We start from the raw sequence: 15,961 nt of genomic DNA, 5'->3' as shown, positions 1-15,961 counted from the left end.
TTATCAAACTTATAAGACCAAATGTCATGTTTATGGAAGGCAGTTTTAGTAGAGTGGTCTAGCTACTGTCCATGGTGCTGAAACTAAGGCACGCGCCACCCAAGCGCTGTCCGGGACACTGAACTGTTCAAGATCCTTGCACGGTGCTTAGATTGGCCTCAATACTGATGTTGATTGAGGGTGTCGAGTCTAAAGATAATTTATGATTGATGCACCATGATAAGTGATATCAAAAATTAACTGGAGTACCCGAAGCCCTGCCCCTCTTAGCCTATGTTGTGGGGTTTGCTATGGTGATGTCAGAGTATGGGGGAGGGGTGAACAAGGGACCATGAGCGAAAGGTAAGGCAATATTACGTATTCTCGCTGACAAAGGCAAATGAAGCCATGTTTTTTTGCTTATGTATACTGGTGTAGACTATTCTACATTTAAAGTTGGATTAATGCCGCATTTGTAAACTGGAGACTGTCGGAAGAGCACCCAGCTCCGGATTATGTTTGATGTCTCTAACGGTCAATGAGGGCGGTGCGGGGATGTTGTGGACGTTGTATCCAATGCTGAGCAGAAGTTATTGAAATAGGGACCAGAAAGCCCGTTTTGCCTACTTGAAAACAACGAAGCAACCAGAACCATTCAATAATGGTAGGCTATTTATAAATCATGTTACGTTTACAATTCTGCAGTATATAGTTACATTATTATGTTCCCCAAATTCGTTTGAAATCAGATTGTAAACCTATCCTTTCGCGAATATATTTTGGTTTCTGTAATGGACGTCCCGGTCCTAATTCTTAAAGATGCAGTCTCTTTAGGCTGCTCATTTATATAAAACACTAATCTTATTTCACATAACCTTCAGTATCATATACATTATGGACTGAAAAAAACAGAATACACAGTTATGTTAATCCAAAGGTAATCCAAAGGTAATCCAAACGACCAGAGAATGTCAATTCGGACAAATAACTGAACTCTTTTGGATATTCCCCTTGAAAAAAACGTTTATCGTTTTGATATGAGTTTCAGAATAAGCTATAATGTTCACAGTTTGTAAAAACATTAATGCGTGACTTGTAGCCGATTGAGTGTTGGTTAGGGTTACTGAAACTTGGAGAAAATCATAATGTTGATAAGTTTGAAAGCTGTAGGCCTTGTGCAGTAGCCTATGCCATTGTATTTTGTGGTTTACCCTTCCTTTACATTATGAAGAGCCTATAGAAAAAGTAGGAGATATCAAATCATATTTGAAGCCAGGCATATTTGTTTCGCTTTAGGGTGCTAATGTGAAAGTCCTTTATGTTTTTGCAACCCGGAGAGGCATGGGCCTTTAATAAACGCAATGTTGCCTACTTTTCTTGTTCCTATCTTTTCAGTTTTTTGTCTTTGTAGTTCAGTTGTATGTGGATGTTCACTCGGTGACCAATTAAGGCCCAAACCTGCATGTTATTTTGTAACAAAGTGGCTTTGCAATGGGCCTACTTGCTGCGTTACTATATAATTTGCCTAGTGCTTTGCTACTCGGCTCGCAGGAGGTTGTGTGTCGATGACTGTAAAGTGTGTCGGTAGGAGACGAGGGAGGTGGAGCTACATTTCCGAGAGCCGATGCGCCCCTCAAATGTCACCATCTCCCGGGGCTAAGTGCGCTCAGAGTGCCATTTATAACGAGTTTATTAATATAGTAGCACTAGAAAAACCCACCAAGCTTGATATTTGAAGGCTCGCTCTCTCTCTCTCTATAGCAAGGACTGATTAAATCGAAGGCGTGGTGCCATAGCCTCTCATACAGAGTGAGTGTGTTAGGTCGTGTTAGCACCATGGACAGCGAGCGCCGTTCTGTTTTTGTGCAATAACGATAAACAAAGACACGAAGCCCCGTTCTCTTAAACCCACAATCATATATTTTTTATTGAATCTATTCAAATGTGTCCTACAGTATGCTTTTAGGTCTAATTCCATTATGTGCAATACAGAAGAAAAATAGCATGTTCGAGGGCTATGCTTTTGGTAGGCTAGCTGCTCTGGTAAGCGGATATGCATTTCCGCTGTACAGTTAAATATTTGAGCATATATGCTTCATGACTGGTTTATTAAAGGCTATTCCTCAAATAACACAATTACCACCAGTTACTGGGCTAACTGTCCATCCATATAGCAGGCGTAATCATAGGTAGGCCTAATATGGTATAAAATTATACATATTTTTTGCACATTGCTGCATGTTTTACGCAACATGATCTTAGAACACTGTAGGCTATCCTAGTGATAACACACGTGCAGGCCTTCTGTATTGTTCTCATATTTTTCTGGGAGAATCTCACACACAGCTACCTTCCTGTAGGTTAGACATTTTTTCATTTATCAGACGCGATTTACAGTAGTAAATGCATACATTTTCGTACTTTCACGTACTGGTCTCCGGTGGGAGTCCAAACCACAACCCTGGCGTTGCAAACTGCATGCTCTACCAACTGAGCCACACGATTGTAAATAACAGATTAAACAAACCTGATTCCGTTTATCAACCAGCTAATTATTAGAAACAGGTGCGCTAGATTAGGGTTGGAGCGAAAACCTACAGAATGGTAGCTCTCCAGGCACAGGGTTGAAGAGTCCTAATGTATGAGGAGCTCCAAGGTACCAGGTGCCCACATGAGGCAATAGCTGTGTGGATGTAGTTCGTAATGTATAGTAGGCCTAAAATGAAACAGCTGGGTCGAGTGCCCATGCTATACAGCACCAGTCAAAAGTTTGGACACAACTACTCATTCCAGGGTTTTTCTTACATTTTTACTATTTTCTACATTGTAGAATTATAGTGAAGACATCAAAACTATGAAATAACACATATGTAATCATGTAGTAACCAAAAAAGTTTTAAACAAATCAAAATATATGTTAGTTTTGTGATTCTTCAAAGTAGCCCTTTGCCTTGATGACAGCTTTGCACACTCCTGGCATTCTCTCAACCAGCTTCATGAGGCAGTCACTCAGAATGCATTTCAATTAACAGGTATGCCTTGTTGAAAGTTCATTTGAGTAATTTCTTTCCTTCTTAATGCGTTTGAGCCAATCAGTTGTGTTGTGACAAGGCAGTGGTGGTATACAGAAGATAGCCCTATTTGGAAAAGACCAAGTCCTTATTATGGCAAGAACAGCTCAAATAAGCAAAGAGAAACGACAGTCCATCATTACTTGAAGACATGAAGGTCAGTCAATCTGGAAAATTTCAAGAACTTTTAAGGTTTCTTCAAGTGTAGTCGCAAAAACCATCAAGCGCAATGATGAAACTGGCTCTCATGAGGACCACCACAGGAAAAGAAGACCCAGAGTTACCTCTGCTGCAGAGGATAAGTTCATTAGATTTACCAGGCTCAGAAATTGCAGCCCAAATAAATGCTTCACGGAGGTCAAGTAACAGACACATCTCAACATCAACTGTTCATAGGAGACTGCATGAATCAGGCCTTGCAAAGAAACCACTACAAAAGGACACCAAGTATAAGAAGAGACTTGCTTGCTCCAAGAACCACAAGCAATGGACATTAGATCAGTGGAAATCTGTCCGCATATGTGGTTCCCACCGTGAAGCATGGAAGAGATGGTGTGGGGGTGCTTTGCTGGTGACACTGTCAGTGATTTGTTTAGAATTCAAGGCACACTTAACCAGCATGGCTATCACAGCATTCTGCAGTGATTCACCATCCCATCTAGTTTGCGCTTAGTGGGACTATCATTTGTTTTTCAACAGGACAATGACCAAAAACACACCTCCAGGCTGTGTAAGGTCTATTTGACCAAGAAGGAGAGTGATGGAGTGTTGCATCAGATGACCTGGCCTCCACAATCACCTGACCTCAACCACATTGAGATGGTTGGGACGAGTTGAACCGCAGAGTGAAGAAAAAGCAGCCAACAAGTGCTCAGCATGTGTGGGAACTCCTTCAAGACTGTTGGCAAAAAGCATTCCAGGTGAAGCTGGTTGAGAGAATGTCAAGAGTGTGCAAAGATGTCATCAAGGCAAAGGGTGGCTACTTTGAGGAATCTCAAATATACAATATATTTTGATTTTGGTAACTTTTTGGTTACTATGTTATTTCATAGTTTTGATGTCTTCCCTATTATTCTACAATGTAAAATAAAGAAAAACCCTTGAATGAGTAGGTGTGTCCAAATTTTTGACTGTTTTTTTGGTCATTGTTCACGGGTGTAACGCTGTGTCATCGTAGAATTAGAATATCGTTCTATAGCCTAGTGGGTGCAACAGTCTAGTGGGTGCAATAACAATAATACTAATTTAATAAGAGTCATGGCTATTTATCACCCTCTTATGAACCATCCACTTTTATTTTACCTATAGCTCTGTCCAGATTGAACATGAGATGATTTCTGGGGTGCTTTACAATGATCATTTTGTGTACACATTTTTTTTTTAAACAAATGTTGTACACAAATAAGATCAACAACAAACAACACCGCCAATGAAATTTACATTATGTAATGAAATGAACTTGCCATACATGGAAAGAATATAGTACCTAACGGGTTAGGATGTAGGCCTGACTAAGTATTTATGCTTTATGCTGGTGATGTATAACCATGACTTTGTGTACAATGTCTCTCCTCTCCAATAGAAAATGAGTTCAGAGGCCAGCTGCTGAACCAGAGGTGGACACGAGGGGACAGAATAAGCAGATTCTGTGAGACCAAGAGGAGCCTGCGAATCAAAGTGAGAAGCTGTGTGTGTGTGTGTTGGTGTGCGTGCACGTGTGTGCCTGTGTCTGTGTGAGAAAGAGCCAGAGAGAAATAGAGAGTTAAGGCTTCGTGATACCGACGAGTGGTGTCAGAAACCGTGACCCTCCCATTTCACACAAATCTATCTCACTCTGCTCCTCTCTCCCGCCCTCTTCCTTCCCTCCCTAAACTTAAGGAGGTCATACATGTTTCCTTTTAAAAGCTTTTATTAGAGTTGATAAGGACTCTGCTTCTGTAACCAGATCTTGCTCCATTGAGGATGAGGGGAGGTTCCACCTCACTTTGAAATCAGTATGAATGTTATGTGTATGTGTTTGGTTATGGATGTATCTGTGCTTTAAAATACTTGTGTGTGGGAAGAGGAAGACGGGGGGGGGGGGTAAAATGATACTGCTATGGTACTTGCAATGAGGTACTGTATGGATTGATGATGGAGAATAATTGTAGAGAAGTCACTCAAAAAGTGAAGCTGTGTGTGTGTGTGTGTGTGTGTGTGTGTGTGTGTGTGTATGAGCATCAATATGTGTACCTGTGTGCCTATGTAGTATGTATGTGTGTGAGTGAGTGAGTGAAAGCGAGAGAGAAAGAAAGAGAGAAAGAGAGGTAGTGAGTGCACTGTCATAACACTTTGTGTTTCAGATGAGTCAGGAAGCAGCAGAAACAAGAACACGGACCCGCTCAAAAGGCATCAGAGGTGAGCTGGGGCCACACACATGCACGTTCAAACGCATGATACTAATGGAAACAGCTTCGTTTGGAGTGCATTTAGAGTAAAGGTTGTCTTTTGATGTTCACTGTTTGTCTTTTTACTCTCCAGTACCCAGTGAACTCGTGGGAACAGAGTTAAGGTGAGAGAGGACGATGTTTTATGCTACGGTATTAAATTCACAGACACACTTTTCCTATTACTGTATGTAGCCCAGTCCTGATAAATGTAATATTGGTTTAGGCCAGCCCAGTGCACTTAAACCAGAGCATGCAGATATTCAGAGCAAATAAACTGGGCTGGTGATGAACTGGAAAGCACATACAGAGTTTGAACGTATCCATTGCGCAACATGAAGAAAACAAACGTTTGTTTCCTATTTGTATCACTAAGTAGCTGCCCCACCCCTGGATGTGATGGTTCAGGCCATGTCAGTGGGAGATATTCACGACACAAAAGGTATGATATACTAACTGTACTAACTACCACTAACTCTTAGCACTCAAGTTCCTATGCTAACACAGTTTTTTAAATACATCTCAACTTTGGGTCATTGATAAGAAGTGCCATAACAAATTCAACGTATAGTGTAAAATATACACTTGAAGGGGAATTCAATAGTCTCTTACCATCTCCGCACCCACAGCGTTCTCGGTTGCCCAATAGTGAAGAAGAGGAAACTTGCGGAGGCGGAGGCAGAGGCAGAAGAGAATCAGCCCGCCCCTAAGAAAAAGTCCCCGTCCCTGAAGTTGGCCATGGACGAGGGTTTCAACGCAGCAGACAGTGATGCTGGCAGTGAGGCGGAGCATGAGGAGGAGGAGGAGGAGTCAGAGGATGAGGAACAGAAAGAGAAAGAAAATAACAAAACGCCAAACCCACTGGAGTCCATGAAAGGTGAGTCAAGAGAAGACCAGGATCCAAGGAAAATATCACATTTATCATGGATTGTTATTAGCTATTACAGTGGTATATATTGATAATGATACTAAAGTAAGTAATGATGGAAAGACAAATATAGGGAACAGCTTTCTCTTTAGCAATAACCTATCAACTCTGCACTGCACACAGCCAATTGCGCTCAGGTGTTACCCGAAGACACAGAAAAAGAGACATCTGTCAAGTTCGACACCATAGCTGCACCTGAAGCAGAGGCTCTGCAGGAGGACACAGAGGCAGCCACCACAACCCAACAGCAGGCTTCCACAGAGGCAGAAGCAGAAACAGAGGCAGAGACAGCAACATACAGACGTGAAGAGGAGGTGCAAGCAGTGGCAGAGATACAGGCCACAGAGGAGGAGGAGGAGGAGGGGACAGTTGATGAATACAGAACAACAGAGCAGCCCAAAGGCAACGATGAAACAGGGAGAGCAGAGATTGAGGAGAAGCAAAAGGAGGAGGTAGGATACGAGGAAGAAGAGGAAGAAGAGGGGGTGGAGGAAGAGAAAGAGGAGGAGAGGCAATGTGTGGGTCAGGAGAACTCAGATCATCAGTACTCCAGTGGTGACTACAGCAGGCATCAGGCAAAAGTGGAAGGAGATGAGGAAGAAGAAGGGGAAGAGAAGGAGGGAGAGGAGACTGAGAAGAAGGTAATGGAAGAGAAGGAGGATGAAGAGGAGGAGGAGGTGGTCCACGTGGAGCCTCTTTCCTCTAGTACGCTTGCTCAGGGATGTGAGGATACAGAAGTGGCACCGGAGGAGGTAAAGATTGGTACCCCGTTGACAGAAGAGGAGGAAGAGGAGGAGGAAGGAGAGGAGGAAACAGAAGCAGGGGAGGTGGAAGAAGAAGACCAAGACTCTCACAAAGCCTCACCTACCACAGTGGTCATTGAGATACGATCTGAGGAGGAGGAAGAGGAGGAGGAAGATGACTGTCTCTCACAGGGTTCAGGCGTGACAGATGACTCTGAGACCTGGGATATGACCCGGGGGAACTTGGGGCTGCTGGAGCAAGCCATCGCCCTGAAGGCCGAGCAGGTGAGAGGGCCGAACGACGACCAACAGTCTCCCGAGGACCAGCGCTACCACAGCCCCGACGACAGGGCCAGCAAACCCATGGACCCAGCCATGCGACACAGAGGACACCACAGCAAAGGTAGGACAGTTTATGGTTTATCAGGATGTCTTTTATCCCACCATAGGTTAATCTTCCAATTATTATCCTGCTCACTCAACTTCTCTCCACTTTCCATCCAGACAAGAAAGAGGTGAAATGCCCCACCCCTGGGTGTGATGGGACGGGCCATGTGACTGGGCTGTACCCCCACCACCGCAGCCTCTCTGGGTGCCCTCACAAAGACAGGATCCCACCTGAGAGTGAGCACTTTTGTTTGTAGTACTAGCAGAGTAGTAATACAGTACTACCAAAGTGCTAACAGGGAAACTACTGCTTTGAACAATATGCAGACTTGTAACACATACATATATATCTCTGCCTATGTCTCTTTGCCTCCATTTCCTTAGTCCTGGCCATGCACGAGAATGTGCTGAAGTGTCCAACTCCAGGATGCACAGGCCAAGGTCACGTCAACAGCAATCGCAACACGCACCGCAGGTATTGTACTGTCCAATGATTATAACCTCACATTTACCTTTTATCCCTACACTTAAAGGCTATGCTAAATGAGCTGTTAATGAGCTGTAGCTCTAGTCACAAAGTTAGTCAATCAAAAGTGAAACAATTGATGAATTATCACTATCTCTCTTTGTCTGTCTCAGTCTGTCCGGTTGTCCCATCGCAGCTGCAGAGAAGCTTGCCAAGGGGGGCCAAGTCACCCTCACTCACCCCCAGCCTTCAGTCAGCGAGCCCCAAACTGGGAGCCCCCACTCAGACAGAGTTCTCAGGTGAGCCCTCTCTCCTCCTCCCTTTCTCCCCTTACTTAAATAGCTGTCCGTCTCTGATGCATTTTTACTCATCTTTGACCCTTTCTCTTGCACATAATGTTCTGACTCTCTCTCTCTCTCTCTCTCTCTCTCTCTCTCTCTCTCTCTCTCTCTCCAACAGACCAATGTGTTTTGTGAAGCAGCTGGAGATCCCTCAGTATGGCTACAGACCCAACATGGTGCCTGCTACACCCCGCGCCAACTTGGCCAAAGAGCTGGAGAAATACTCCAAGGTTTCCTTCGACTATGCAAGCTTCGACGTCCAGGTGTTTGGGAAGCCTATGCTGGTTCCAAAGATGCCCGCCACCAGTCAATCCTCACCCAAAGCCATCAAATGTAAGATGATCTTGGCAGAAAGAATGAAAAACTATGAGAATGCAGGGAAAGCAGCTATAATCTTTATAGCACATTAATAACAAGGTTGTTTATTATGGTAATTGAACGGTCATCAGATCTGATAACAGTAAGGGGCTAAAAATGTATGGATTAGAGACAAAAGTTCTCGAGTCCTCAATCTTCAACCTTGAAGGGCTAAGATAAGATAACATAGTAGTTTATTCAGAAATTTGATTGCACCAGCCAATACATACATTACCACTAAATATGCCATAAAAACACAACAAAAGACACACAGACATTAAAAGCAGCACATCATCAATGGATATAAAAAAAAAACTGAAGTGTTCATGTTAAAAGCCTCATAGCATATGGTAAAAAGGATCCGTGGAAACGCTCTGTTTTAGGAAAAATAAATCTGTCTGCCATCGCACTGCAATGCTCCAGCCAGGTACTGTGGAAGGCGTGGCTAGTGATGGCCTCTATACTCCTGAGCTTCTTGAGGTTCCGCTTATCTAGGGTGGGATCTAGATTGTTTTCAAAAACTATGGAGGTGTTCTCTTTCCACTGCAGCTTATCGTCAATCACCACCCCCAGGTATTTGTACGAGCCCACCCTTTCCACAGTGACCGCATTGATGACCACAGCAAACGCACTCTCCTTCCTCCTGAAGTCTATCACCAGCTTATTGGTTTTAGACCCATTCAGCTCCAGGCGGTTTCAGCTGCACCATGCCACAAATTAAGATATTTCCTCCCTGTATTGGGAATCATCATCCTTTGTAATGCAGCCTAGAATGGCTGAATCGTCTGAAAACATTTGTAGGCGACAGGAGGCTTGGGCGTGCCAGCAGTCTGCTGTGTAGACGGTGAAGAGGAATGGTTACAAAACAGTCCCTTGTGGGGCATCTGTGTTAGTGATGATGTTGTCTGAGACCGAGTGGTTCTGTAGTCTGACCCACTGCGGCCTGTCAGTGAGGTAGTCCATGACCCAGGTGATGGTGGAAGGATGTAACTGCATGACCTGGAGATGGCGGGCTAGAAGATGGGACTGGATGTTGTTGCACAGTCATTGAGCACCGAAGTCTGAATTAGAGGTCGACCGATTATGATTTTTCAACGCCGATGCAGATTATTAGAGGACCAAAAAAAGCAGATACCAATTAATCGGCCAATTTTTAAAATGTATTTGTAATAATGACAATTACAACAATACTGAATGAACACTTATTTTAACTTAATATAATACATCAATAAAAATCCATTTAGCCTCAAATAAATAATGAAACATGTTCAATTTGGTTTAAATAATGCAAAAACAAAGTGTTGGAGAAGAAAGTAAAAGTGTGTAAAAATGTAAAAAAGCTAACATTTATGTTCCTTGCTCAGAACATGAGAACATATGAAAGCTGGTGGTTCATTTTAACATGAGACTTCAATATTCCCAGGTAAGAGGTTTTAGGTTGTAGTTAATATAGTATTTATAGGACTATTTCTCTCTATACCATTTGTATTTCATATACCTTTGACTATTGGATGTTCTTATAGGCACTTTAGTATTGCCAGTGTAACAGTATAGCTTCCGTCCCTCTCCTCACCCCTACCTGGGTTCGAACCAGGAACACATCGACAACATTAACATTAACTGATTTGCCTAGTTACATAAAGGTGTAAAAAAAACATTTTTTAAATTGGCCAAATCAGTGTCCAAAAATACCGATTTCCGATTGTTATGAAAACTTGAAATCGGCCCCAATTAATCGGCCATTTCGATTAATCGGTCAACCTCTAGTCTGAATTCATAGGTCCTGCCACCTTCCTGGCATTAGTCAGTTTTAACTGCTTCCGTACCAACAGTCAGAGTAATAGCAGGACTGGTCCCAGACTCCGCTGTTGTAACCGCTCCATAGACCCCTTACCAAGGACTGTGGGCTCTTGTTCTCCGTGGCCGACATGAGTAAGACATTTAAGCGTGTTAATCCTCACAAGGCTGACGGTCCTCAGAGCATGTGCAGACCAGCTGGCTGGAGTGTTTATGGAGACATTCAATCTCTCCCTATCCCAGTCTGCTGTCACCACTTGCTTCAAGATGTCCACCATTATCCATGATAGATAAAACTCCACCTTATCTCAGTTCACTGGTCACGATGGCAACACCCACCCGTAGCACGCGCTCCAGCAGGTGTATCTCACTGATCATCCCTAAAGCCAACACCTCATTTGGCCGCCTTTCGTTCCAGTTCTCTGCTGCCTGTGACTGGAACGAATTGCAAAAATCGCTGAAGTTGGAGACTTTTATCTCCCTCACCAACTTCGCTGCAGCTGTACATAGTCTATCGGTAAATAGCCCACCCAATTTTACCTACCTCATCCCCATACTGTTTATATTTATTTACTTTTCTGCTCTTGCACACCAATATCTCTACCTGTACATGACCATCTGATCATTTATCACTCCAGTGTTAATCTGCAAAATTGTAATTATTCGCCTTCCTCCTCATGCCTTTTGCATACAATGTATATAGACTCTCTTTTTTTTCTACTGTGTTATTGACTTGTTAATTGTTTACTCCATGTGTAACTCTGTGTTGTTGTCTGTTCACACTGCTATGCTTTATCTTGGCCAGGTCGGAGTTGCAAATGAGAACTTGTTCTCAACTAGCCTACCTTGTTAAATAAAGGTGGGATTTAAAAAAAAAAAAAAAAAAAAAAAATGTTCCTGTACCCAGGAAAGCAAAGGTAACTGAACTAAATGACTATCGCCCCTTAGCACTCACTTCTGTCATCATGAAGTGCTTTGAGAGGCTAGTTAAGGATCATATCACCTCTACCTTACCAGACACCCTAGACCCACTTCAATTGGTGAATGCACCAATTTGTAAGTCGCTCTGGATAAGAGCGTCTGCTAAATGACTTAAATGTAAATGTAAATTGGCTTACTACCCCAATAGATCCACAGACGATGCAATCACCATTGCAGTGCACACTGCCCTATCCCATCTGGACAAGAGGAATACCTATGTAAGAATGCTGTTCATTGACTATATCTTAGCCTTCAACAGCATAGTACCCTCCAAGTTCATCATTAAGCTCGGGGACCTGGGTCTGAACCCCGCCCTGTGCAACTGTGTCCTGAACTTCCTGAAGGGCCACCTCCAGGTGGTGAAGTTAGGAAACAATACCTCCACTTCACTGATCCTCAACACCTGGGCCCCCAGAAGGATGCGTGCTCAGCCCCCTCCTGTACTCTCTGTTCACCCATGACTGCGTGGCCACACACTCCAACTCAATCATCAAGTTTGCAGACGACACAACCATTGTAGGCCTGATTAACAACACTGACGAGGGAGGAGGTGAGGGCCCTGGCGGAGTGGTGCCAGGAAAATAACCTCTCCCTCAACATCAACAAAACAAAGGAGCTGATTGTGGGATTCAGGAAAAAGCAGAGGGAGCACGCCCCTATCCACATCAACGGGACTGCAGTGGATATGGTGAAAAGCTTCAAGTTCCTCGGCATACAATACACTGACAATCTGAAATGGTCCACCCACAGAGACAGTGTGGTGAAGAAGGCGCAATAGCGCCTCTTCAACCTCAGGAGGCAGAAGAAATTTGGCTTGGTTCCTAAGACCCTCACAAACTTTTACAGATGTACAATTAAGAGCATCCTGTCAGGCTGTATCACTGCCTGGTATGGCAACTGCACTGCCCGCAACCACAGGGCTCTCTAGAGGGTGGTGCGGTCTGCCCAACACATCACCGGGGGCACACTGCCTGCCCTACAGGACACCTACAGCACCCGATGTCACATGAAGGCCAAAAAGATCATCAAGGACATCAACCACCCGAGCCACAACCTGTTCACCCCGCTATCATCCAGAAGGCAAGGTCAGTACAGGTGCATCAAAGCTGGGACCAAGAGAATGAAAAACAGCTTCTATATCAAGGACATCAGACTGTTAAATAGCCATCACTAGCCGGCTACCACCCAGTTACTCAACCCTGCACCTTAGAGGCTGCTGCCCTATATACATATACATGGAATCACTGGTCACTTTAATAATATAACACTAGTCATTTTAATAATGTTTACATACTGCTTTATTCATTTCATATCTATATTCTGTATTCTATTCTACTGTGTTTTAGTCAATGCCACTCCGACATTGCTCGTCCTAATATTTATATATTTCTTAATTCCATTATTTTACTTTTAGATTTGTGTGTATTGTTGTGAATTGTTAGATATTACTGCACTGTTGGAGCTAGGTACACAAGCATTTCGCTACAGCCGCAATAACATCTGCTAAATATGTGATAATCTTTTATTTTTTTTATTTGATTTGTTGGGTCATTGTCCTGTTGAAAAGCAATTGATAGTCCCACTAAGCGCGAACCAAATGGGATGGCGTATCGCTGCAGAATGCTGTGGTAGCCGTGCTGGTTTAGTATGCCTTGAATTCTAAATAAATCACACAGACAGTGTCAGCAGCAAAGCACCCCCACACCATCACACCTCCTCCTCTATGCTTCATGGTGGGAACTACACATGCAGAGATCATCCGTTCACCTACTCTGCCTCTCACAAAGACACAATGGTTGGAACCAAAAATCTCAAATTTGGACTCATCAGACCAAGGGACAGATTTCCACCGGTCTAATGTCCATTGCTCATGTTTCTTGGCCCAAGCAAGTCTCTTCTTCTTATTGGTGTCCTTTAGTAGTGGTTTCTTTGCAGAAATTCGATCATGAAGGCCTGTTTCACGTTTTTCTCCTTTGAACAGTTGATGTTGAGATGTGTCTGTTTCTTGACCTCTGTGAAGCATTTATTTGGGCTGCAAATTCTGAGACTGGTAACTCTAATGAACTTATCCTCTCCAGCAGAAGTAACTCTGGGTCTCCTTTCCTGTGGCGGTCCTCATGAGAGCCATTTTCATCATAGCGCGCTTGATGGTTTTTGTGACTGCACTTGAAGAAACGTTCAAAGTTCTTGACATTTTCACGATTGACTGACCTTCATGTCTCACCGTCTTGCCACAAATGAACTTTTAACGAGGCAGACTTGTTAATTGAAATAAATTCCAGGTGACTACCTCATGAATCTTGTTGAGAGAATGCCAAGAGTCTGCAAATCTGTCATCGAGGCAAAGGGTGGCTACTTGAAGAATGAAGAATCTCAAACATAAAATATATTTAGATTTGTTTAACACTTTTTTGGTTCACTTTTTTGGTTACATATGATTCCATATGTGTTATTTCATAGTTGAGATGTCTTCACTATTATTCTACAATGTAGAAAATAGTCAAATAAAGAAAAACCCTAGAATGAGTAGGTGTGTCCAAACTTTTGACTGGAACTGTATGTACATTTACAAAAATGTCAATATACAGGTTTTCAGTTTGTCATTATGAGGTATTGTGTGTAGATGGGTGACAAAAAAACCAATCTAATCCATTTTGCATTCAGGCTGTAAAACAAGGTGTATGAATACTTTCGGAAAGTATGTTCCACATTTTGTTACGTTACAGCCTTATTCTAAAATGTATTACATTGTTTCCTCCCCCCTCATCAATCTATACACAATACCCCATACCGACAAAGCAAAAACAAAATTAAAACCGGAAATATTACGTTTACATAATCATTCAGACTCTTTACTCAGTACTTTGTTGAAGCACCTATGGCAATGATTACAGCCTAAATTATGCTTGAGTATGACGCTACAAGCTTTGCACACCTGTATTTGGGGAGTTTCTCCCATTCTCTGCAGATCCTCTCATGCTCTGTCAGGGTAGATGGGAAGTGATGCTGCACAGCTATTTTCAGGTCTCTCCAGAGATGTTCATTCGGGTTCAAATCCGGGCTCTGGCTGGGCCACTCAAGGACATTCAGAGACTCGTCCTGAAGCCACTCCTGCGTTGTCTTAGCTGTGTGCTTAGGGGTTGTTGTCCTGTTGGAAGGGGAACCTTCGCCCCAGTCGGGGGTCCTGAGTGCTCTGGAGCAGGTTTTCATCAAGGATCTCTCTGTACTTTGCTCCGTTCATCTTTGCCTCGATCCTGACTAGTCTCCCAGTCCCTGCCGCTGTAAACATCCCCACAGCATGATGCTGCCACCACCATGCTTCACTGTAGGGATGTTGCCAGGTTTCCTCCAGACGTGACGCTTGGCATTCAGGCCAAAGAGTTCAATCTTGGTTTCATCAGACCAGAGAATTTTGTTTCTCATGGTCTGAGAGTCTTTAGGTGCCTTTTGGCAAAGGCAGTGGCTTCCGCCTGGCCATACTACCATAAAGGCCTGATTTGTGGAGTGCTGCAGAGATAGTTGTCCTACTGGAAGGTTCTCCCATCTCCACAGAGGAACTCTAGAGCTCTGTCAGAGTGACCATTGGGTTCTTGGACACCTCCCTGACCAAGGCCCTTCTCCCCTGATTGCTCAGCTCTAGGAAGAGTCTTGGTGGTTCCAAACTTCTTCCATTTAAGAATGATGAAGGTCACTGTGTTCTTGGGGACCTTCAATGCTGCAGACATTTTTTGGTACCCTTCCCCAGATCTGTGCCTCGACACAATCCTGTCACGGAGCTCTACAGACAATTCCTTCGAACTCATGGCTTGGTTTTTGCTCTGACGTGCACTGTCAACTGTGGGCCCTTATATAGACATGTATATGCCTTTCCAAATCATGGCCAATCAATTGAATTTACCACAGGTGGACTCCAATCAAGTTGTAGAAACATCTCAAGGATGATCAATGGAAACCAATGGAAACAGGATGCACCTGAGCTCAATTTCGAGTCTCATAGCAAAGGGTCTCAATACTTATGTAAATAAAGTATTTCTGTTCTTTTAAAAAAATAAATTAGCAAAAAAAAATTTAAACCTGTTTTTTTTTCTTTGTAATGGGGCATTGTGTGTAGATTGCTGAGGGAAAACATTTTCTAATCAATTTCAGAACAAGGCTGTAATTTAACAAAATGTGGAAAAAGTCCGAAGGCACTGTATATACAGAATTGTTTTGTTTTCCACCAAGTCCAACAACCAGGGGATTCGATATTATGCAAGTAATGTTATTTGATAGACTCCAATTATATCTGCTAATTTCATAGGTGATCTATCCCCTATATAAAAAAAGGTGATCTTGGCATTTGTTGAATTTCTGTTGGAAACCATTCCTTAACTACCAAAACATAACTTTCATTTGTTATGTCAGTGCTCATGAGAGAAATTGGTTGGTTATAGGGAGAACTGTAATGGTGGCTTGGTGCATGTTCAACTGGGAGGATGAATTCTC

General features: G+C 43.2%; 1 protein-coding gene across 2 annotated transcripts in view; it reads left to right on the top strand.

Moving 5' to 3' along the window:
- Window positions 1-324: 324 nt before the first annotated feature.
- The window catches only part of LOC115132020 (myelin transcription factor 1-like), a 31,288-nt gene continuing 15,651 nt past the window's right edge, over window positions 325-15,961 (top strand). The window contains exons 1-11 of one of the 2 annotated variants that reach the window (XM_029664192.2): window positions 325-643; window positions 4,633-4,727; window positions 5,393-5,447; window positions 5,571-5,601; window positions 5,856-5,918; window positions 6,106-6,353; window positions 6,528-7,550; window positions 7,652-7,771; window positions 7,919-8,009; window positions 8,174-8,299; window positions 8,460-8,674. In XM_029664192.2, coding sequence (XP_029520052.1) covers window positions 5,393-5,447; window positions 5,571-5,601; window positions 5,856-5,918; window positions 6,106-6,353; window positions 6,528-7,550; window positions 7,652-7,771; window positions 7,919-8,009; window positions 8,174-8,299; window positions 8,460-8,674 — 1,972 coding nt within the window. In that variant the 5' untranslated portion in view covers window positions 325-643; window positions 4,633-4,727. Of the gene's footprint in view, window positions 644-4,632; window positions 4,728-5,392; window positions 5,448-5,570; window positions 5,602-5,852; window positions 5,919-6,105; window positions 6,354-6,527; window positions 7,551-7,651; window positions 7,772-7,918; window positions 8,010-8,173; window positions 8,300-8,459; window positions 8,675-15,961 lie in introns of both variants that reach the window. The other variant, XM_029664190.2, reaches the window with a different exon arrangement.

Source organism: Oncorhynchus nerka, linkage group LG7 (assembly GCF_034236695.1).
Source record: "Oncorhynchus nerka isolate Pitt River linkage group LG7, Oner_Uvic_2.0, whole genome shotgun sequence".
Classification (NCBI taxonomy): Eukaryota; Metazoa; Chordata; class Actinopteri; order Salmoniformes; family Salmonidae; genus Oncorhynchus; species Oncorhynchus nerka.
This window is presented reverse-complemented; position numbering and strand designations above follow the sequence as displayed.